Source organism: Magallana gigas, chromosome 2, assembly GCF_963853765.1.
Source record: "Magallana gigas chromosome 2, xbMagGiga1.1, whole genome shotgun sequence".
Classification (NCBI taxonomy): Eukaryota; Metazoa; Mollusca; class Bivalvia; order Ostreida; family Ostreidae; genus Magallana; species Magallana gigas.
The window spans coordinates 39,011,742-39,035,220 of NC_088854.1; the positions used below are offsets into that span (position 1 = coordinate 39,011,742).

At 33.0% G+C, this 23,479-nt stretch overlaps 3 protein-coding genes across 4 annotated transcripts; 2 read left to right on the forward strand and 1 right to left on the reverse strand.

Moving 5' to 3' along the window:
* Positions 1 to 356: 356 nt before the first annotated feature.
* On the forward strand, positions 357 to 9,982 carry LOC105325850 (cell division cycle protein 27 homolog). Its single transcript, XM_066076494.1, has 20 exons — positions 357 to 434; positions 1,115 to 1,190; positions 3,362 to 3,509; positions 3,882 to 4,007; positions 4,136 to 4,233; positions 4,410 to 4,615; positions 4,956 to 5,143; positions 5,264 to 5,375; positions 5,518 to 5,645; positions 5,793 to 5,865; positions 5,960 to 6,152; positions 6,799 to 6,971; positions 7,141 to 7,293; positions 7,574 to 7,654; positions 7,940 to 8,067; positions 8,196 to 8,313; positions 8,500 to 8,628; positions 8,730 to 8,804; positions 8,955 to 9,105; positions 9,487 to 9,982. The coding sequence occupies exons 1-20, from the start codon at positions 411 to 413 to the stop codon at positions 9,567 to 9,569; spliced, it is 2,463 nt and encodes an 820-aa protein (XP_065932566.1). The 5' UTR covers positions 357 to 410; the 3' UTR covers positions 9,570 to 9,982.
* A 360-nt stretch (positions 9,983 to 10,342) lies between these two features.
* On the reverse strand, positions 10,343 to 14,911 carry LOC105325851 (RNA-binding region-containing protein 3). 2 transcript variants are annotated; one of them, XM_011425584.3, is made up of 14 exons: positions 14,747 to 14,911; positions 14,480 to 14,527; positions 14,226 to 14,332; positions 14,029 to 14,124; positions 13,719 to 13,830; positions 13,496 to 13,564; positions 13,249 to 13,361; positions 12,816 to 13,048; positions 12,353 to 12,450; positions 11,872 to 11,977; positions 11,550 to 11,644; positions 11,114 to 11,172; positions 10,841 to 10,973; positions 10,343 to 10,673 (listed from the first exon to the last, which is right to left on the reverse strand). In XM_011425584.3, exons 1-14 carry the CDS (start codon positions 14,882 to 14,884, stop codon positions 10,617 to 10,619), a joined length of 1,464 nt encoding a protein of 487 aa, XP_011423886.3. In that variant the 5' UTR covers positions 14,885 to 14,911; the 3' UTR covers positions 10,343 to 10,616. The 2 variants fall into 2 exon arrangements, with proteins under 2 accessions (XP_011423886.3, XP_011423885.3); XM_011425583.3 differs by having other exon boundaries at positions 10,345 to 10,673; positions 12,816 to 13,051.
* Positions 14,912 to 14,923: 12 nt separating this feature from the next.
* LOC105325852 (integrator complex subunit 9) lies at positions 14,924 to 22,119 on the forward strand. The gene is made up of 19 exons (XM_011425585.4): positions 14,924 to 15,025; positions 15,190 to 15,317; positions 15,603 to 15,660; positions 15,877 to 15,945; positions 16,061 to 16,200; positions 16,429 to 16,636; positions 17,233 to 17,322; positions 17,427 to 17,471; positions 17,678 to 17,789; positions 18,281 to 18,461; positions 18,726 to 18,786; positions 19,029 to 19,071; positions 19,256 to 19,384; positions 19,770 to 19,825; positions 19,919 to 20,068; positions 20,315 to 20,500; positions 20,966 to 21,085; positions 21,361 to 21,417; positions 21,697 to 22,119. The coding sequence occupies exons 1-19, from the start codon at positions 15,017 to 15,019 to the stop codon at positions 21,814 to 21,816; spliced, it is 1,962 nt and encodes a 653-aa protein (XP_011423887.2). The 5' UTR covers positions 14,924 to 15,016; the 3' UTR covers positions 21,817 to 22,119.
* The last annotated feature ends 1,360 nt before the right edge of the window (positions 22,120 to 23,479 follow it).

Genomic DNA, 23,479 nt, shown 5'->3' on the forward strand with positions numbered 1-23,479 from the left:
GCTGCATGAATCAGGGACGTATACGTCGCTGCATGAAGAATGCTAAGTGATATGTTTGGTAAAGAAAGGTGATGGGTAGTAGACCTTCTGATCTTCCTATAGCTGTAATGTAATTTTAAAAACAGTAGCCTATCTTTAGTAGTCCCCTCTGTTATCGCGTATATGAAATGAGTGACTCCTGTATCTTATAATGACAGATTCACGGTAATTATCAAAACATATCTTTGTTTTAACATGACACCCGACTTGGATTATTCAACAGTTCAATGAACAAAAGCCGAAGCAAGATACCTGTCAAAAATACGAAAATAATCAATTCCGTTTGAGTTGGGTTTTCTCCAATATGTTTGTCACGTGACATTCGGAAGTTCCCCATAATAAATGGCGGATTGTATCAGAAAGAAGTAAAAATGTTGTTATTGGAGCCTGTAAAGGTAATATGAGCAAAATTTTCCTTTTTAAATGGTGAAATATTCAATATTTTAACAGTTTTCATATTGTGCTAAATGGGAGGAAAGTATTCTGTTACCCTGTAAGGCGTCGTAAGATATAGGTATCTTACAAATCGCTACCTTTACAAATTACTATAAAATTATTAGCATTGTTTGTACTCTTTTGTGATATACCCGAATCCCATTGTCTGATATTTCAATTTTTATGTTCACTTAAATTGTACTCTTAACTCATTGATAAAATTTGTAAGTGAAATTGATAGATCATGTTAAGACCTTACATTTAAGTGCGATCGACCTATTGTTGATATAATATTTAAAAAAAATGGGATATGCATTTGAAATACAACGAATCCCAGCCACATATTAAGCATAGCAACGTTTATTTAGTATCATAGTTTGCATCTTAATATCCTTACATAGAAGAATGAAAGGTAGGTTTTTTGTTTATCAGAGTAGAAAAGTTATAAAAATAGATATGCTGAAATTGTAAAAATTTAACCGTTTCTTTTAGATAGTATTTGATATCAAATCTTATATATCAACATTTTATGGACCACTTTTGATCTTATTTTAGCTACATTTACATTCTGTGATGACAGACATGCCAACCTAAGTAATGCTACATGGATAATTATGCAAATGTATTGTTTCTCTTGTAGGCTGCTATCTGGGATTCATTAAATCATTATGCCTATGCTGATGCAACATTCTTAGCAGAAAGACTGTTTGCTGAAGGTATATTGCCAAACCTCAATGTTCAAAATTAATTAAACTCTTTTATCGTGCCTTATAAAAGGTTTTATAAAAAAAAAAAGGAAATATCATGTGCATTGATTTGTGCTTTAGTTGTATAAATAATTGTAAAAATTTAGAAAAAAGATTGAACAAAATGTATTTAGTTGACCGTCAGATTTTCTAGGTTTTAAGTTTTAACACTGTGCTATCAAACAATTCATGCTTTAATACTGTTACCTAGCAACAGAATTGAAAGCAAAAATAGTAACAGGCATGAACATGTGTTGTTTGGTGACTGGTGAGTTACTGCTACATTAAATGCATGTGTATACCTTGACAAGTAGTGTACATTACAAATACGTCCTGCTGTGAGGATATTCCCTGCCATGCATTGCCATTTATATAAGTTAATTGGAACCCCTCAGATTGGCTTTGGTGGTGAAGGGTGGTATCCAGATTATTATCTTGAGTATCCATAACTGACCATAAGTCAATTGAAAGAACATGCTTGTGTAGTGTGTGGAAAGGATGCTTATTCATTTCATAGTAAAGTCTTAAAGCATATTTATGCTGTGAAATTTTTGTTGAAAGAAATGGGAAAACTGTCATACATAATAAAGATTATATTAAACAAATGCAAAGCACTACGTCAATTGTCTCCATTTGTGTACTGTATTGATATTTATTTGTGATTGCGAAAAAAATTTCATTGTTTTAAGTGATTTTTATTGTTTTATGATTTTATAACTAAGAAGGTTATGTGCATTAGACATGAAATTTTGCAAGCGAGTATCAGCTAACCATTGATTATACATGTAATATTTTGATGCCCAAGTCTTGTGCTGTACAGTGTACTGGTTAAGGAAGAATGCTTTACTAAACACGAACAAAGAAATGCCATTAAATAAAACAATTTGGCATGGTTAAAAAAAATGAGAGAACTCAAGACAGGATATGGATTATACAAGAATAAATTTTTTTTTTAAAACTCTCAATTATTTCTTATTTCCAATAAAAATAAAAAAACAAAAACCCATCACATTCTTTGACTGCACAGTAGTGTAAAAAGATAACTGTTTATTCAAAGTTGAACTGTCAGCACTTGTTAATCAGGATTGCAGGTGTTGTTATTATCACTTGGTTGATACCTTTGTGGACTTGCTGAAACAAAATTTCAAATCAAAAAGCCTTTTAAAGGAAAGTGTCATAACAATGATTAAGCATGTTAATAGAAACCTATAGACATTAGTTAGCAATATGATGTGGGCATTAGACATTAGCTAGTGGTGATTATAATGGTATTTGGAACTTGCATGCCAGGTGAATACTGTATTTATGGATGTCAGTATGTGTGGGATCGTGTTTAAGCAGGTTTTTACAAAGAATGAAGTTGGGTGGTTAAGGCATGTAAATTTTAAATGTCTATATAAGGATGGATTAGACACTGTAAAATTAAAATATTGACAAATCTGATAGTTAAAAAAAAAAATCATTCAAAACAATGTATATTTGGATTAACATCGATTTGTGACCCTTACATATGATTAATAATTGGAATATGTTGATTTAAACTGGCATATGGGTATCAAAACCTCCAAATAGAGTCTTTTCTTGAAATTTATAGAGTGGGCCTGTGCTCCATATTTTCATCATAATCTTAATAAGGTGTAATGGAAAGCAATCCGATTTCAATCAACAAAATGTTGAGATATGACCAACTTTACATTAAAAATATCATTTTGTATCCCAACAATTAAACGTTTTAAAAAATAATACAAGTCCATAAATTCATGGCCAACACTCTTTGTCATGACTGAAATGGCTCAGTGGTTGGAGCACCAGTCATTAGGTAACCTTATATTGCTAGGCTTTTAGGCTGTGAGTTTGATACCACTAAAACGTAAGGCAATATTTTTTTTTCATCGTTTGTAAAAATATTCAAAATTGAATATAGTTTAAAATTAGGCTATTGCAAACTTAAATCATAACGTTATCAAATACATTTAATTGGAAAAAAATTAATTTCAAATTGTATTTTACAACTAAACCAAATGGGCAATTGCGCTATTTAATCCCCCCCAACTTCTTTAATTAGTGTTAAAACATTGCAATTGTGATATCTTGCATTGTGCAGACTGCTAAATTTATAGAGATTTGTTTGACCTTTTCAGTCTCTAACAATGAAGCCCTGTACCTGCTTGCCACATGTTACTACAGATCTGGACATATAATGCAGGCTTATGGTCTACTCCAGAAACAGGGCTGCCCCACTCCACAGTGTAAATACCTCATGGCACGCTGTTGTATGGATATAGGGAAGTAAGTGGTCACAGATATTTTGATCTACAATTTAATATAAGGAATCAAGATTAAAAATGATTATTTTATCCTGGTATAAATTTAAGTAAGTGGTTACAGATATTTTGATGTACAACTTATTATTAGGAATCAAGTTTAAAAATAATTATTTTATCCTGGTATAAATATAAGTAAGTGGTTACAGATATTTTGATGTACAACTTATTATTAGGAATCAAGCTTAAGAATTATTTTTTTTATCCTGGTAACATACATATGTAACTTAGATATATAAAATGAATTTATGACAACGGTTATTATGTAACACCGCTCATTGTTTTTTTTCTAATCCTGTTTCTTAAAGCAATTATGGATATCAAACCATTGTTGTAGATTATCTGAAGCTGAAGAAGTTCTGACAGGGAATATATTTTCTAAAGCAAAAAGTGTGGATGAAATAGAAACAGAGTTTGGGAGCATGTCCTGTCATGCTCTCTCTATTCTTGGTGCTATTTTTAGGTAAAAGGGTTCTCTTGTTGTGATACTATTTTCGTCTTTCATTTAAAGTATTTATGACAGAAATGTAGATTTAGAAAAAAAAAGATAGGTACCAGTTCATAGCTTTCAGTGAATTTTTTTTCTTACAGTAAAACAGAAAGAATTTCAAAAGCTGCCGAGTGTTACAAGAAATCTCTTAAATTAAATCCACTATTGTGGTCAGCATTTGAAAGGTTGTGTTCACTAGGTAAGTTCTGTTATTCTCTTTTACTCTTTATCAGTAGCATATCTCGATTATGAATGTTTTAGCTGAGATTGCTTTATGTTCTTTCCAACTAATTTCTATGGATGATGAAAATTAGGTAAATTTTAATGCAATAGCTGATATAGAATGCCTCATGTTCTTTCCATTGGATTCTGTAGGTGACAAATCTGATCCAGTTCAAGTCTTTCAAGCTCCTACTCAGAGTCAGTCCACACCGGTCATGCAGTTGACAGAAGTACCTAGTACTGTGACAACCTCCACTACAGTCAAGGCCCCCATCCCCATTCTGAAGGTCACTGATGTCCTTACCCCGGTGTTAGATGGCCCCCAAGCTTGTACAGAGGTCGACACAAATGTCCTTGAAGTATGGTTATAAGTATATAGTATATTGGCTTGATTAGTATAAGGCACTTCATAGGAGAGAGAGAGAGAGAGAAATTTTTTAAACAGTGATTTTAATTTTGATGTCACAAAGTTTTTAAAATGATTTGAATAAAAAAAGAAAACAAAACTTAGGAAAGTATCACTTTAGGACTTGAATTTACTTTCCAGTATTAAATTTCAATTTACATCACAATACTTCTTAAGAAACATAAATTTGTATCAGGTAGCAAATCTATTTTGATTTATCTTTGATACATATTCTGAATATGTACCTTTATCTAGTGGGATGAATTAAAATAATCATTTCACTACTTTTTCAGACCCCTCAGCCCTTGCCCCCTTCTGTCTCGCAAATCTCAGTCACCCCCGAGAACTTCCTTGAGGAAGCCCCTGCCAACATCTTCGGTTGTCCGCGCACAAAGAAGAAAGTCAAGCCTCGCACTGAGAATGTGATGATGAGTGACCAGTCAGTCCAGAAAACCCTCTTTCACAGTCCTCTTACACCCAGGTGTGTAATTTTAGTGCAATTAGAAAATTTGATATTTGTGTTATATTGAAGTGAGGAACAAATATAGTGTTTGAGATGATGAACATGTTTGATTTTATTTTTCTATGTCTGATTTTGTAGTTTTGGTCTTTTACCAATCACTCCTTCAGCTGATCAACCACGGGTTGGTTTGCCCTTTTTTACTCCATCCCCTCCAGTCAACTGCCAGGCAGATCTTCAGGCTCCAAAAAAGGTGATTTTCAAATTTAATTTTTACATTTTTATTAAAATATATGAAAAAACTTGATGAAATTCAGAAAATTTGCTTGTCACATTATGATGTACATGTATATAGACATGTTTTTAAAAAAAATCTTTTTTTATGATTTTTGCAGCCAGTAACTAGAAGAAATCAGAATGCACTGCCAATAAAGCCTCCAGTATTTAATGTCAACAATGGTACTAACAACACGAGAGAACCAACCTCAGCCTCCAACAATGCTTCGAGGGAACCAGCTGTAGGGTAAGTGGACATAGTTATAAACTAATTAATTATCTCATGTACTATGTGTAAAATGAGTTAATGAATTTTGTCTCCACTTTTTAAGTGTGAAAAATTGACGTTACTCATAGCTTTTTCATAATCAGATTCTAATCATTTTTTCTACAGAATTCAGAACAATCCGCCTCCAGTCAGAAGAAGTTCACGGTTGTTTGGTAGTAATAACTCTAGTTCTGTTAAGGTAAGGTGATGTAAATGTTACTTTTGATATCAGTAGAGAAAATACAATGCAGTATGGCAATAAAGTTTAATTTGATTCACTTTTTCCCCCCCAGGAAAATAACAAGAGCCAGGGAAATAAGTCAAGGTTTCAGTCGACTCGAACCCTAGGAAGGAAATCTAAAACAAAGAACACTAAATCTCAGGAGCTCAGTATTGAGAGGAAGCCCGAGTTAGACATCAAACCGGTGATCAACCCTGAGGTTCCTACACAGACAGAGATATTCCAAATGCAGCAACAGTCACTTAGTAAGTTAAGGTGGAATAACACACCTTGAAAAAGTCACTCAAATTAACAGTTAGTTATTTGATTATGAAAGATATAATGATAAATAAACTGTACATATGTCAAATAAGCAAAAAATTTGCAGTTTGGGGATAAAAAATGAATATCTATAAGTAAAATATTCGATTCAGTAAGTTAAAACAAAAGCCCCTGTGGGAATCGAAGTCAGGACATATGAATCGAAGTCAGGACATATGAATCACAAGCCCGACGCTTTATCCACTCAGCTATGTAGTAAAGTACACATTGTTGTCGACAAAATCCTTTTAATACTACGCAATGTCGTTTCGATCAGAGGTCAGCCATTTTACAATGATGTGTTATTCCACCTTAAAGACGCATCTCTGTTACATGTAAATGTAATATGCAGACAACTGCCTACTGTGCCAGTAAAGGATAGCAAATGGGACAGAACTTAGAATTAATACAGTTGAAAGGCACCAATGGTGATAAATGACTTTAAATAATCATACTTTTGACTAAATGAAGGTTGAACTATTTTGCAAACAAAGCATGAAAGCTGTCTATTCATGTATCTCAATTTGGTTTTATTTGTTGCAGCTTATTCATTAAAATTTTATTCATTATGATATTTATATTTTTATTTAGCGGGTATACTAAACCTTTTGCAATGCATAGGACGGGCTATTCAGGCATTATCACAGTTTGAGTGTAAAAAAGCCATAGAGACATTTCAAGAACTACCTTTGCACCAGTACAATACTGGCTTTGTGCGGAGTAAGATTGGCAGAGCATATTTTGAACTGGCAGATTATCCCCAGGTAATTGTTTATTATCTTATTGTTAATCATAATGCAAATGTACATGTCACATTCAACTTTAATTGATATTATGGGTACATTTTTGACCTCATTTATTGAAGTTGAAAATTCTACCAATAAGGCTCTCTGGTGTAAAGACATAAACTTGACATTTTTTTGTCCACAACAGGCGGAGAAATACTTTTCTGATATGCGGCTGCAAGAACCCTATTACTTTGAGGGCATGGAGATATACAGTACCGCTTTGTGGCATCTCCAGAAGGAAGTGGAGCTATCTGCACTAGCTCAGGAGTTATCTGATCTGGACAAAAATTCGCCACAGGTACATATTTACTTACGTTTACAGTGTACATTATTATTCATATAAACTTAGATATCTACATGACACATTGAAACGATACATTGTACCACTGATATGTGCTATATCTAATTTTTTATAAACACATCGTAAAATTTGCAATCTTTAGAAAACTTGAGGAATTCGAACGATACTCACAAATTCCATAGACAATTATTTACACCTTTAATAACAGTGTATAGAATATTTTGCTTTTTTCTGTAAGATGAATTTTATTTGTTATGTTTTCATCTATTTCTTGCAGGCATGGTGTGTTACTGGAAACTGTTTTAGCTTACAAAAAGAACATGACACAGCAATTAAATTTTTCCAGAGGGCCATCCAGGTAAGAATATTGATGGCAATGATATAAAAAAAAACAAGTAAATATACATGTACATACAAAAACACAAGAAAAAAGATTATTGATACACATTTTCATAAATGGCAATATCAAATGCAATGCTGAAAGTATCAAGTTTAAAAAAAAATGGGGTCTAAACTGTATGCAAAATTAGGTTATTTAGATATTTTCATCATTAAAGTCAAAATTTTCAATAAAAAATTGAAAGTATTTGATTTACATGTAATAAACAAATACCCGGTAACTATGTGAAGTGTTGTATTTCAGATTGACAGTGGATTTGCCTATGCATACACTTTATTGGGTCATGAGTATGTGTTTACTGAAGAATTGGATAAGGCCATGTCCTGCTTTAGGAATGCCATTCGAGTTGACTCGAGGCATTATAACGCATGGTAAATATGAATTAATACTTGTACTTGTAAAATTACAATTATGATGTATTGACAATATTAACCATGACAATCTCATAGATGATTTTTAAACAGATACATGTAATAATCCTATTTAAAAACTATTTCAGGTATGGTGTTGGCATGATTTATCAAAAACAAGAGAAATTTAGCCTGGCAGAAGTTCACTTCAGGAAAGCCCTTAGTATCAACCCCAAGAGTCCTGTCCTTCTCTGTCATATAGGAGTTGTAAGTTCATTTTCAAAGTTTGCCCAAAATCATACCTTATTCATTTTGAACATTATAGTAAACAAATTTTACACAGATTCTTAAACCATATATGCTACTGCATGTAGGTATGTGTGTACATTTAAGCCCCTGCAGTTTACCGGTATTGTACCATTTCAAATTGATTGAATGTGGTTTTAATTGCAGGTTCAACATGCGCAACAGAAATCAGAGAAGGCACTTATAACCCTAAATAATGCTATTTCCATTGAGCCTAAAAACCCATTGTGTAGATTCCACAGAGCCTCTATCCTCTTCTCCAGTGATAAACACAAGGTATCTATCTTCTACAAAAACAGTATACAAATCTGTGATGATTTTGGTTTTATGGATTCTGTATTTACATGTACGTTTATTGTATGTCTTTTTTTTTTCAGGAGGCCTTAACAGAATTAGAGCAATTAAAACAGATTGTCCCTAAAGAATCTCTTGTATATTTCCTCATTGGGAAGGTATAAATACTTTTTTTTTTGTGCCATGTGTGTGAGAACAACTCTTCGTTAAATTTGATAATAAAATTAATTTAATTATATGTAATACAAAATGAAGGTTTTTTTTAGCTGTTTTTTGAAACATGTTAAATTTTCTCATTTAACTTTTAGGTTCATAAAAAACTGGGTAATACACATTTGGCATTAATGAACTTTTCATGGGCAATGGAACTTGATCCCAAAGGTATCAATAACCAAATCAAGGAAGCCATCGACAAACGTTATGCCACAGATGAAGACGAGAGTCAGATAGATGATTCTGGTAGGTTCGAAATATTGAATTGATGTAAATGGATGCCTTATTCTTGGTTTCTTTTGTCCACATTGATCAGCAATCATCGGTTTATTTATGAAAGCTGACTTACATATAAATTTAGTAGTTATATTTAAAGAATTGTTCATATTCCATATGCTTGTAACGTATGTACATGCATCCAGTGGGATATTAGATATTTCAGTGTTACAATATTTGATTTAGAGTTAGATATTTCGATGTTTAAATATTTGATATAGAGTTACATGTATATAATGTGATTCTATTACCATATGCTTATCCTATTTTACATGGCAGATTGATGAAAAATACTCCATTTAGATTTTATTCAACAGGACACAATTTGATTGCATTCAGTTTTCATTACAGTTTTGCTGAGAATGGAGGAGCATGTTGATGAAGCTTCGGGAGAATTTCAGTTACATGCCACAGAGAGCGATGAAAGTTTATGATAATCAAACGTAGGAGAAAGGAAAAAGGCCTGCAAGAGTGCTAACATATTTATAGCCATTCAGATGTGATAAAAACAAACAGGACTTAACAAAACTTTTTAGTGTATATGATACACATTTATTGCAACAAGTTTTAGTTTCCAGAGACTTTTTCAAAGAATGTTCGGACATTGTGAAGCTTTTGTGACTCAAGTGCAGAAATAATCTGCACACTGTCATTCTGTGATGATGATGTGAAGTCACACAAGATGTTTTATTAGCTGTTTTATGTTCGCCGGTTTGGCAAATTATATATTGTGTTTTAGTGATAAAAATATATGTACTTGTTCAGGTGTACAAGTATACTATAAAATAAGATGTGATCCATTGTGTAAGTTTTAAAGAATGCACCAAATAAAAAATGAATAATGAAATTTCTTTCTTATTTGTGTTTGCTATGTCATGTCTCAGAATTTTCTTGAAGTGAAAGTATTTATGTATACACCATATCATGACATGGATAGTTTAGTGAGTTCATACATAAAGATTAGCCAAGTTAATCTCTAGTTGGTGCACATAAAAATGATCTGGATTCATTTTAAAGAATTCAACATCTACATGTACAATGTGATAAAAAAGATATTTGAATTCTAATATTTGAGTTATTCCCCTTTTAAATTCTGCTATTCCAGTTGCAAAACTCCCCGTTGCATAGTATTTTGGCCAGAAAAACTCAAAATTAACTTTTTGAGGAGAAAACAAAACAACTTATTACATTTGTAATCAAGTACTTTATTTGAAGCTTCCTGAGTGCTCTTGAAACTCAAAATGCATGTCATCTCGAAGCTCAGCATCTCCAGCTCTCAGTTCAAACACACTGATATTGTAATATGCACAAAGCTTCCATTAATGGATAGATACATGTACATTTATCTTCAACTGACAAACGCTGCGAACTGGCTCTGCCATTGTTCATTTTGTTGTATGGCACGGCTTAATTGACCTTGTTAATGCTACCAACAGCATCCCTACACTGTAAGAGCATTTATGAAAATTCTTTTGGTGAATTCATTTCTTTGTAGATTTCTCATTGGTCTCTTTTGCTTTTGCAGATCTTGCAAATTGCTGTAATATGTAAAACATGATGTATAAACCAAACTTAAAATTGTCATTCTATTGCAACCTAGAGAGAACAATCTACAACATTAAGTGTTTCCCAAATGATTACTACAGTTATCTATTTAAAACAACTGGTATTTGACTACTTGTTATGAAAGTGCATTCTTGCTTACCACTGCCATAGGTTTAGAATTGAGTACAAATCCATTGGTTTCTTTGAGAGCTTTATTTGCTGATGTCTCATTGGCAAATGTGACAAATGCCTGCCCTTTCATTCTTCCTTCCTTCATCAGACGGATATCAAATCTAATTGACAAAAGAAATTCAATGCATACTGATGCATGTAACAGTACAGATTGCATATAGGCCACACAAAAGATAATACTAATACATGTATTTACATGTGCATGTAAAAAAAGAAAATTGATAAAAAAGAGGAAACCTACATGTTTTTCTCCAGTTCTTTATCCCAGTTGACAAAACTTCCGTAAATATTTACAAGGTCCTGTAAAGTATAAATTAATGCAGTCTAGTACTCCAAGAGGTTACTTTACACTCATACCAACCAGAATAAGAATATGATTAGTTAAATATTCACAAAACACATTTGTTCCCAACGAGAAACATTTAAAAACTTCTGTTTTTTAATTAAGTCCAATTTTATATCAAATAATGTATATGTATATGTATACCCCCTTGACAATAAGACTGGAAGAATTGGGTAAAATTTAAAAGAACAAAAATACTTGCATTCTGCATATATTTACTGTAGAAAACAAATTGTATTCTAAGTCTCAATTAATCTGTTCCTTTAAAGAGTATGTTATACATGTATGGCAATTCATCTACTGAACAGAAGGAATATGCACATGTAATGTCTACCTGTTCTGTTGTCTGTTTCGCAAGATTCTTGATGTATAACCGACTTGCAATCTCCCCACTTTTATAATTCTTGAAGACTGAGAAATTCTTCATTTCTGAAACACAGAGTAGTTAAATAAATGAAGTATTCAAATAATTGGTAATAGCACATATTAATGTTAAGTATGGTACTAAAACCTGGGAATGATGCATACATCATTTGAAAAAAAAATGATTCATATTATTGGTAACAGACCATAATAAATAAATTCTCACTTGGTTAAAGATAGTGAACAAATTCTTGAATATGGTATATATGGTTAGAACATGTACATGTATATACCTGACTTGGATATTTTGCCATTTTTGAGGTCATCAAGAGACAAGAATTTGCTAGGGTCTACAGTATATGGTAGATCTGATTCTCTCAATTCCTCTTCTGGTGGAGGCTAAAAACAGGAAAAGATTACTCCATGTAAATAAACTAGCATATTGTTTGCGATATAATGGTTTTTATCCATGTTAGATTTGTAAACATTGAATCCCATATTTCTAAAACCTACACAACTGTATATCAGCATGACATTATTTGTGATCTAACAGTGCTAGATTAACTCGCACTGAATAATTTTTGCAACAAAGTCTATGAGAGAATCTTAACCAAATATCTGTCAATCTTGAAGACTTTTTAAGAACTGGTTTATGGCGACAAATATTCATGACAATGTTCTTGCAAATGTCATAAAATTTTCTAGCATGCCAATAAAATACACTATCTTTCCTTTATGATTATGATAAGTATCATCTTGTTGAACTAGAGTTACCTTTTCTACTGGCTCAATTTTTCCGAACCCGCTCTCCCCAGTATCCTCTGCTGCTGTCTTTTCTGCTGATTCAACCATTGACAACAGATCCGGATGTTCTGACAATAGAATAATAAGGAAATACAAAGGTCTGTGAAACAAGTCTATATGCACTGTATGCATAATGATGTCATTTTTACCCGTCAGAACTGAAATACAATTTTTCCCAGTTATAAATTCACACAAACCTAAATAACTTTAGTTTTAAAGTTATGTACACGTATTTGGCAGCTTTTAGTTGCCCTCGTTTAAAATTCATTGATAGAGGATGGTGGCAAATAGGGTTAAAATATAAAAGGGTTGAAAATATCAATGCCAAGTGCTTCATTTGACACATTATGATGAAAATACAGTATGTATACATGTATTTTGAAACAAGAAATGTTGCTTTATATTGCAGACCATTATTTTATAAATTGCCAACCTGTTTCTTCCTCTTTAGTATTGACTAATTCTGGGAGTTTAAGTTCAATCTTTTTGGGTTGGACTTGTGTTGTTGGCTGCTCAAAGACATCTTGTGTACTTATCCCCTGTACTGGTTTGGCATATACTGTCTCCGTCTGGGGCACCAAGGGAGCTAACTTTAATCTCTTCCTTGGTAACCTGGATTTTCTTTTCATTGGCCTTTTTGTTGCAGTTCCTTCTTTCACACTTACACTGCTACAATAAAAGGCTTGTAAAATAACCTGCTAGTAGCTAGCTGATGGCTTTTAACATCTTATAAATGAATTTATTTACGTTGTTTTTTTAATAAAAAAAAATTCTCTTCCTTTTTTTCAACTGCACACCAAATTTTATTCACATGAGATATAAATCAAATTATTTTGACTGATATGCCAGTATGTCTGAGAAATTACCTCTTGTTTTCTGTATCACTTTCTATTTCAGATTCCTCTTCACTTGTAACCTCCATTTCTTCTGCCTCCAATTGATCTGCCCCTAGCATGTGTGTGTCTTCTTTGTCATCCGGCTATCGATCCCAAAAAAATTAATAACACATGTAAAGTGTATACAGGTATTTAATGTCCTTAATCATGTAATCACCATCATTATTCCAACACATTTGTTAATTTGATTGCTATACAGAAATTTAAAAAAACTCACAATTGGAGGTGTGGATGTGACAGGACCAAATGGGGCAGGCAAATTCAACTTATTCATTAGATGTAGAACCTATAAAAATTAAACCAATGATAACATGTGAAATATTCAATAGATTGCATGAAATTATTTAGATTGTACAAGTATATCTAGATTGTTTCCCTCATTGTTTTGTTGCATCTAATTCTAACATATTCTGCTACATATCTCAAAGTTACCTGCTTACCTGAACATAAAACTTGGGATATGAAGCGAGGGCATTAGCAATATTTGTTACTATGGAGACTGTCGGAGGAGGATACAGATAATGTAGTTTAGGATTCCTAGGATACTCCATTCTGTAAAAAATAAAGTCAATGAAAATTATTTCTCTACATCACAAATAATGAATCACCTATACAATTTAATTAGATTGATCACCTTTAGCAATGCACGGCTCTGACCATATGATTTAATTAACAACATGGATCTTCATGAGTGTAAGCTTTCAATGCAAATACCAATATTTGAAAAAAAAAATCAAATTTAAGGATTACCTCCATGTTTTAAATGTATTTTCTATTGGGAGATACTCATCAGCATTCTCTTCTTTTGTTTCTTGAAGAACTCTGCTTCCATCTGCAGTCTTTTTTCTTAAAAAAAAATACATAACAGAAGTAACAATGCAAATAAACCAGAGAATTTTGCCTAGAAATGAATGTACAATACTGAGTCAAGATCCAATTGTGCATACCTTGTTTTTTCTAACTGTGATGGGAAATTTTCACTTTGGGCATTTTTTGCAAACTCCACAACTAGTTTACATCCCAAAACTTCCAGCTGGTGAAGCTGTGTTAATGCCTATACAAATGACAAAAGTGCATGTAGCCCATACAAAAACAAAACAGTTTTACAGTTTCAAAAATCAAAACGGGGCAAATCAATAATCATATATATATGAAAAGTAAGTCAAGAACAAATAATGAAGTAAAATCTACTGTTTGATACCTTTTTAGCTGATTCATTATCAGGATATGAGGCAAATGCTGCATGTCTCTGAAAGAAATAATATGTACAGTAGTCTTAATCTTAGAAACATTATGATAATCTACAACGAGTTATACACTGCAAGTAATCTCAGCGAGATTCGTCGAGACTGAAAATTTTTTGACGGACGTCTCTTCCGAAGAGACGTCCGTCAAAAAATTTTCAGTCTCGACGAATCTCGCTGAGATTACAGTGCAAGTGGCTCAAATTTTATAAGAAAGCACAAACCATTGGTCCTTTGTTCCCCATCACTTTAACTCTACTGGCACCAAAATGTGTCAGCAAGTCTTCCTTTTCACTTTTATTTAATTCAGATGGTAGATGTCGCACGTACAGCGTGCAGTTTGGGTCTTGATTTGTGCCCATGTTTGCTTTTTAAAAATGAAAGTAGAAATCTCTGGCATTTAGACGCTTTGATATTTGCTAGTTTTTACTTAAACATTTAGGAGACTCAGATTAAATTTCAATATGTCAGCGTCCATGTGAAAACTTCTAACCATGAAACTGGTAAGAACTATATTTACAGATCATAAAATTAACATGACTGAAAAGTGTTAAAGCATAACTTCAGCATTGAAAAAGTATAAAAAAGTAATATAACTGATTCAACAATGATTCAACACAATCATATGCACCAAGACAAAATTCTAAATCGCTTTTGCTACTTACAGTCCTGTCTGTCAGGAAACCCAAGCAAACCATGCTTCATCCTTCACTTCAAGGGTGTGACATTGATGTTGGACTGTGGACTAGATATTTCACAGGTTCTGAAATTTCTACCATTATCAGTGGTTCCAAAGTAAGTGTAATTTGTGAAGTGGATTCCAGTCAAGAATAGTTGAGTTTGCTTTTTGTTTCAAGGAAACAAAGTAAAGAATAAAAGTTCTACTTTGAGTTGAAAACAGAACAGTTTATCCTTTTCGTAACATGCAGAAACAGAGCATGCATTTCTGACATTAGCATTGCAGCTTAAGACCTGCATTTTGAGAGTACATGTATCATATGTGTACCGATATATGTGAACAAACTGAAGTTGAGACATTAAGGCTAAAGCTGCTATGCAATCTCCTTTTGAAAATTGCAGGTCAGATAATTATGATAAAAAGTGGAATCACAGTGATAAAGAAAAGGACAAAATATTGGTAAGTGATGATTTTGACTCAACATTTACGATATGAATTCATCTTTCAATAGAAGAATACTTGAACCATTCATTTTGAAATAGAACATATCCAAATAGTTTCACATCTATAAATTTTCAAATGTATTAAAAGTTGTTTCTCCAATTTCGTGAAATATAAAGCTACATTATACATATTCATTGTATGCTTGAACCTGCTTGTATTTTTACTTTTAAGGGGGATGAACTAAAAGAGGTAGCAGGATCTGTTTTTGTAGATGGGTCGCTAGAGTTCTGTGCTCCTGAGGTAAGAATTATTATTAACAAGGATAAAAATGATTATAAAAACCCACAAAAGGGTAAACATATAATTTAAGAATTGAGTTAAAGACAAACAAATTCATTCATTTTGTTTATTTCAGTTTGGCATGACAACATTGTCTGAGGTGGATGCAATTTTATTGTCCAATCACAATACAATGCTAGCCTTGCCATATGTTACAGAGTATTCAGGGTTCAAAGGAACTGTATACTGTACAGAACCCACTCAACAAATTGGCAGGTATGTGTAATTATTGATTACCTAATATGTTATAGTCATTGTCAATTAAATTTCAGATTTAAATTTCATGGACTGCAACTGATCTTAGTTTGTTTTCAAAATTTGATCTGAAATAAAAAAAATGACAGATATATAAAGTATACTGATACTAGGAGTTATTCTATTGTGACTAATTAATGTAATGATGCCATCATGGCAAAACTTTACAGTTTTACTTGCCTGTTTCAGACAGTACATGGAAGAATTGGTGACTTATGTAGAAAGGAATCCAAGAAATAAGAAGTGTTCCAAGTGGAAATCTGACGCAATCCTCTCATCTTTACCCACATTTCTAAGGGAGGCGATTCGACCAACTGCTTGGCGCGAGTGTTACACTAAACATGATATACAGGCCTGTCTCTCCAGGGTCCAGACTGTGGGATACAATGAGAAAAGAGTAAAGATATTAGTTGACTGGTTCAACATTTTTCACTCCAGTCTGTTGATCTGTCTGACTCTCTCTTTATATAGCTACTGTAGATTCCTTATTTTACGCGAGTACTTAATTCCATGATTCAACGGTTTTGCATCAAATCGCGAGAATATAAAATCGCGAACGCCAAATTTTTTATCATAATTCCAAAATATTGACATCTGTTTAAAAAATTAAAGCGAGATTTTCAAATCCGCGAGATGTTCTTCTCGCGATTTTATGCAGATATTAACTCCTCGCGTTTAATTAGGAATTTCCAGTAAGTACTAGTAGATACAGAATGATACTCAGGTATTCTGTAGATCAATTGTTTTACCTGATTTTAACATGCTAAAATACATGTACATTAAATTTAATGAATAATTTTACTTGTTCTTTTATAACTGGCTTCATACAACACTATGAATGAATATTTGTAAACATGATTGTATTCAAACCAGTAGGGTTATACAGTCAAGAATATTGTCTATACAATGCTCTCAGAATGTTGGTTTAGTAATATTTTTACATATTAAATAAAAATCAAAAAGTGTATTTTATATTAAAATACCTATTTGCAGAATATATATGGAGCTCTGATAATCACTGCCTGTAGCTCTGGCTATAGTATTGGGAGTTGTAACTGGACAATCAAGTCTCCATACCAAAAGGTGGGCTATTGCAGACAACTTAATGTACCATTTTTTGGTGAAACTTTCCCTGTGGATATTCATATATGGATTAGTGACTTGAAAAGATTGAATTTTTTTTTTAGATCTGTTATATATCTGGAACCTCAACTTTGACAACTCATCCAAAGGTAAAATTTTACTTTAAAAATTGTATGAAATAAATGAACATGAATTAATTTTGATACTTAAAGTTGACTACCAGTGTATTGTGTACTATTTGGAAAATTGAAGAAAATATGAATGGCATATTTTTCCAAGTCACTTTAGTATGTTGACTTCATATATGTTCATTAACTGTATCAAACATTTGCAAATGAGGTCTTTTTCATCACAGCCAATGGACACAGAACCATTGCGACAGAGTGATCTTATTATCGTCAGCTCAATGACAAAAACACCAGGGTACAATCCAGATCAGATGATTGGAGAATTCTGCATGAATACAGGTTTAACAAAAAGCTTATTCAATGCTTTAGAACATGCATGAATTCAGGGGGTAGGGCCCATGTCATAACTTTGTTTGATAGAAGGGAGGCAGATCCAAGGCCTATTTTTGGTAATTTTACCATGTGGATTTATTAAGTGTTAATTTTCCATGGGAGGAGAGGTCCCACACAAACCCCTTACCCTCTCCCAGGGTTGTCTCTAAAAATTGATGTAGAAGGGAGAAATAAAAAAGTAGAAGGGGGCTGGAGGTCTAGCTTATAGCTTGATTGTGTTTGAAATGAAAAAATAGCTGGGTAATTACGTCACTTTAGGCGGGGGAATTCCCCGCCTCCCGGGTCTTAGAGACAACCCTGCTCTCCCCTCTAAATTCTTGCATGTAGAACAACCAATTGATAAATTTTCTTTGTAATTTTAGTAATATTATACATGTGCTGTTACTTGAATATATACCAGTAAACTTATTTTGAAGGTAAAACTTTTTGTCTTTCAGTGGTGACCATTAAGAATGGAGGTAATGTCCTTGTACCATGTTACCCCTCAGGAATGATCTTTGACCTCTTTGAATGTTTAAGCAGCCACCTTGACAGCTGTGGACTTACCACCGTTCCTTTGTACTTCCTGTCGCCAGTGTCCGATAGCTCATTGGCTTACTCCAATATTTATGCAGAATGGTAGTGGCTTAGATAAACAATTATTTGCGTTTGATTTTTGATAAGAAATATTTTTTAACACTGTAATATTATTCTCATACACATTACCAAAGTTTTTCCGAACAAAGGAGTTTTAAGCAACTTAAAACAACAAATTATTTTCACATCCTTAAAAAAACTTCAAACAATACTACATGTATGATTACACCAGAGAAATGTATCTCATAAATGCACAGAGAATATTTGTTAAGTGCTATTAAAAGAGACTTTGGATTTAATTGTTAGGTTGTCAGGATCAAAACAATCCAGGGTTTATCTGCCAGAGCCACCATTTCCTCATGCAGAGGTAAGTTCGATAGTCTCTACAAAGCCCAGTCTAAATGAAATTAGATTTTGGGTCCACCTAGACATTATCAAATCTCTCAATCATGGTGCATCAAAGTTTACAGACATCAGCTAGCTAATTTTTGTAGGATTACAAAAAATGCTATTTAAACACAGCTATGAAATACAGCGGCATCTTCAATGCACATGTAGATAATATTTATTGTCTAGCTGTTATGAATGTCAATACTGTATTACTTTTAGCTTGTATCCATTGGCAGGCTGAGACAGTACTTGAATATTCATGGTATGTCCATCTTGTAGTTCGTGCTCTGATAATTTTTCATTTTTCGTGTTTAAATTGATATTTATTTAAAATAAATTCCAATATGTGAATTATTATTCTACTTGTATAAGCTAGACTACATGTATTAAAATCTATTGACAACAAGCATAATATCATATTTATTCAGGTATTTTCTTGGTTTCAGATGGTTTACAGAATGATTTTAAATCGCCTTGTATTGTTTTTGCTGGTCACCCTTCACTTAGGATGGGGGATGTTGTTCACTTTATAGAACTGTGGGGAAAATCCACCGGCAACACAATACTTTTCACAGGTAATCTAATTTTGCAGGTAATCTCAAATTGCAGGAAATTTATTTAGGTATGTGTATCCCTCTTTGACAGACATTGTTACTACGTAAACTGCAATAGCCTGACTTTATCTATGTCAATATGCATGCAAGTACATCCATCTGCATGTACATCCATCTGCATGTACATGTATTTATGGTAATTGGAGCTGCGGTACATGTATTTATATGATGTTGGATTTACCGGTACACATTTTCTTCAGATTAAATTTCTTGACATTCTTGATTCCTGTTTTACCTTAGAAACTATTACATGTATTGACCAAAATATCATTATTTTGTGTTTAAACAGAACTTCATAAAATTCTGGTTATCAAGTGTATCTTATCACTTATGATTCTTGTTACAGAGCCTGATTTTCCATATCTAGAAGCATTAGCACCATTTCAACCTCTTCAGATGAAGGTATGAAAAAAAATTCTGATGTACTGATGCATATACTGTTCCTTCTTTTTGCACTAGATATTTCAAATCAAATACCTTTGTATGTAATTGTAGGTGTGTTACTGTCCAATTGACACAGGCTTGAGTTTTTCCCAAGCAAACAAACTGATGAGAGATCTGAAACCAGGACATCTGGTTGTAGCGGAGTCGTATGTTCAACCTCCTTCAAACTTATCCCACAAAACAGACATGGTTGTTGATTATGTAAGGCAATTAACATTTACAACAGATCAAAAGTTGTTTTCTTATATGCATGAAATACTGGTATGAAGTTAAGGATTTAAAAAAGTATTTAAACAATCAAATAAAACTGAAAACATAAGAAGATAGAAGAATTTAAGGGTCAAAAATAAATTCAATATTCTGCTGGGTTTAACTGTTATCAAAAAATAAAAATATGAAGCAATTTGCCACAAAAAACTGAAGATGATTTTTGTTTGGTACATATAGGACCCTCCACCACTTACTTATAAGAGAGGAGAGATTCTAACACTGCCCATAAAGAGACAGTTTGAAACTGTTGAAATCACCCCAAACCTTGCCAAGAATGTCAGTCCTGTAGAAGTCAAACCAGGCTGTATGGTATCCATGGTTACAGCTGCCCTGAACATTAAGGACAACAAATATACATTAGAGGTAGAACTTTTTATCTTTACAAGTGTTTTAGTAACATGTTACTCCCAGTACCATTCATATTCACGTTTGAACTTTATGGGAATTTAGTTATGGCTTTACTTGATATGAAACTAAAGAGTATATTTTTTTCATCCCATTTTGTGTCTAAGTCTTTGAAAATAAAAAAGGTCAGAAATTACAACAAAAATTGCTTCTGATCTAAGATGATTTGTGATTTGATTATATAAGCGAGAATAAATTGGGAAAGTCAATATACACTGTACATGTATATCATTCTACAAAAAAATCTGGAACTTGATAATGTTGGTGATTTGTTCTTTAAGGACATACAGTGTATTCTATTGTAATTACCTGTAAACTGTTGATACTCTGGAAATTTTAACAAATATACCCAGGTTGCTGCTTGATAGTGATTATAACTGGCTTTCTTGACAGTGTAAATTTAAAAAAAAGGTTTCGATTTAGCTGTTACCTGATGGACATTTATCTGGGAAGAAGAGGCGAGCAGATGGCAGCCTTATCCGTGAGAAGTCCTACATCTGGGGCAGTCTCAACATTCAGTCCTTTGTCGATGCACTCACCAGGGTAATTATTCAGAGGACCTGTTGCTCCAGTTTAAATAACAGAGCCTAAAGCTCGTAACTGCTCCTAAATAGTCACTGTCCGCCATATTTCTCTTTTAATCACCGCTTTCCCTACAACCCTTATATAAGCTGCAGACCTCTTAGGTAATTATTCAGAAGACGTATTGCTCCAGTTTATAAATAACAGTCCCTAAGCAAATATTGCTGTTTTTGGATTTTTATTTATTTTTGGTACTTGTACATTTTATACATTGTATCTCCTTTCTACATTTACAGCAAGGTATAACAGACATTAAAGTAGAAGACACAGAGGACGGATCAATCATAGATCTGGTAGGGTTTACTTGGAATTGATGAACAGTAAAATAGAAAAGCATATAATTATATGGTATTAAATGAAGGTATATAAAATATAAAAAATAACTTGATCAAGACCTTTTAAAACTCAATCTCATTTTTATATAGATTTATTTATATGTTCATATATGAATAAAATATCGAAATATGACTTTTGTAAAATTATTCTCATTTACAGTACATGTATGTATGTTATATGTTTTGTCAGTCGAATTCTTTCTTTAAAAAACCGGAAAGTTCATTATTTTGTTGCAGCCAAATGATGACACATTAATTCAAGTGGAGGGAGCATCTACTCACATCATTTGTAATGGAGAAGAAATTGTCAGAACAAAAATCAGAGACACTCTATTAAGATGCTTGCAGAAACTTTGAACGAAACACTTTCATACATCTTGTAATTTGTCATTTTCTTCATATTTCTACACTATGGATAAATCCTGGATTTCCAAGTGTTTCTGTCCGCACTTTGCAATGGAACAATATATTTTTTTAAAAATGGACTAAGTGCTTTTTGTATGCAGAGGGTATACATGTACTTTCCTTGTTGTGTTGTTAAACTTTCTGACATTTCCGATGACTATTTTGAAATTACTTGTGTTGTAATACATGTATGCTATAATTTGCAATTGAATGATTATCAAAAAAGAGAAGATAAAATGATATTAATAGATTGTTTTTCTTTGTTAGATTTTTTTCTTGGCTTTATACTTTTTTTTTGGGGGGGGGGGGTAATTTTTTGTTTGTTTTTTACCGTAATACAAAATTTAGATTTCAACGAAAGTAATAAAAGGACTAAATAAAATAAAATAAAGTTTTGATTTAAGTAAGAGGATTTAGAGGATCTATTGAATATTGTCCTACAATTGTTGGAGAATGAATATACTCATGCAGGCTTTTTTAAATTATTACTTACCTTGCTTGTCATTTGTTTTACTTTTGTTCATTCCCATTGTTAGGCATGTGCCCTCTCCCCAACTTAATTTTTTATTTGTGCCCCCCCCCCCCCCCCCATCACCATGTAGGTGTGTCTTGGGTTTGGATGTATGCCATCTAGAAAGAATAACCTCACCATGATTTTGTTAAGCTCAAGATAAACTTGAATTCATCAGACATTTTCGTTTTTAATGATAAAAATGTTTTTATTAATATATGTTACCATGTTCAGCATGTGTCATTACCTACAGAGGTCCTATCATCTTCGCCAGCCAAGGGTTTTCGGTCCACTTTGCTCCCCATAAACCCTTGGCGGATTTCATTACGAAAACTCGGTGACAAGCTCCGTTTTATGATTGGCTGCAGCTGCGAGTAGCTGATCCAATCGCAGTGCTTGTAAATATAAACTTTAAAAGAAAACACATGTGTGATCTTTGGTAAAACATTCGGTGCTTTTAACAAGTTGAGGCACAAGTTCTCGAGTACAGTGCCTCCCCAACGATGGTCTAACCAGATCGCTTTAAAAACCTATATATTTTACTGGGATTATACATAGTTCTGCAAACTTGTCAAGGCTCGCGTAAATGCATGGGAAGTAAACATGGCGAATGTAGAAGTTGCCTATCCTGTTAGGATATTCGTTCCTGCTTATGGTTATTGCTTTTAAAGGTTCAATGAGCTCTGTTTTATTTTATTTGTTTGGTTCACATTATTCACGACAACGATACCTGGTTTTATGACATAAAAGCTTTCATATAAATCGGCGACTTTTTCACTCCCGGTACAGATCCTTACAAAACAGTATGAATAAAACATTCCGTGCTTTCCCATGGTTATAACTTAATTCGTATTTAATAGCATCGTTAATTATGTTCCGATATTCGGTAGTCAACATCTTTTCAAATTGTATTAATGCCGTAGTGTATATAAAATCCGTTGTTTAATTCGATTAAAATGTAAATATGCAAGGGGCACAACTCAAGTTGCTCGCTAGATAGCGCCACCACATCACCGAGTTTTCGTAATGAAATCCGCCAAGGGTTTATGGGGAGCAAAGTGGACCGAAAACCCTTGGCTAGCGAAGATGAGGTCCTATCAAGGC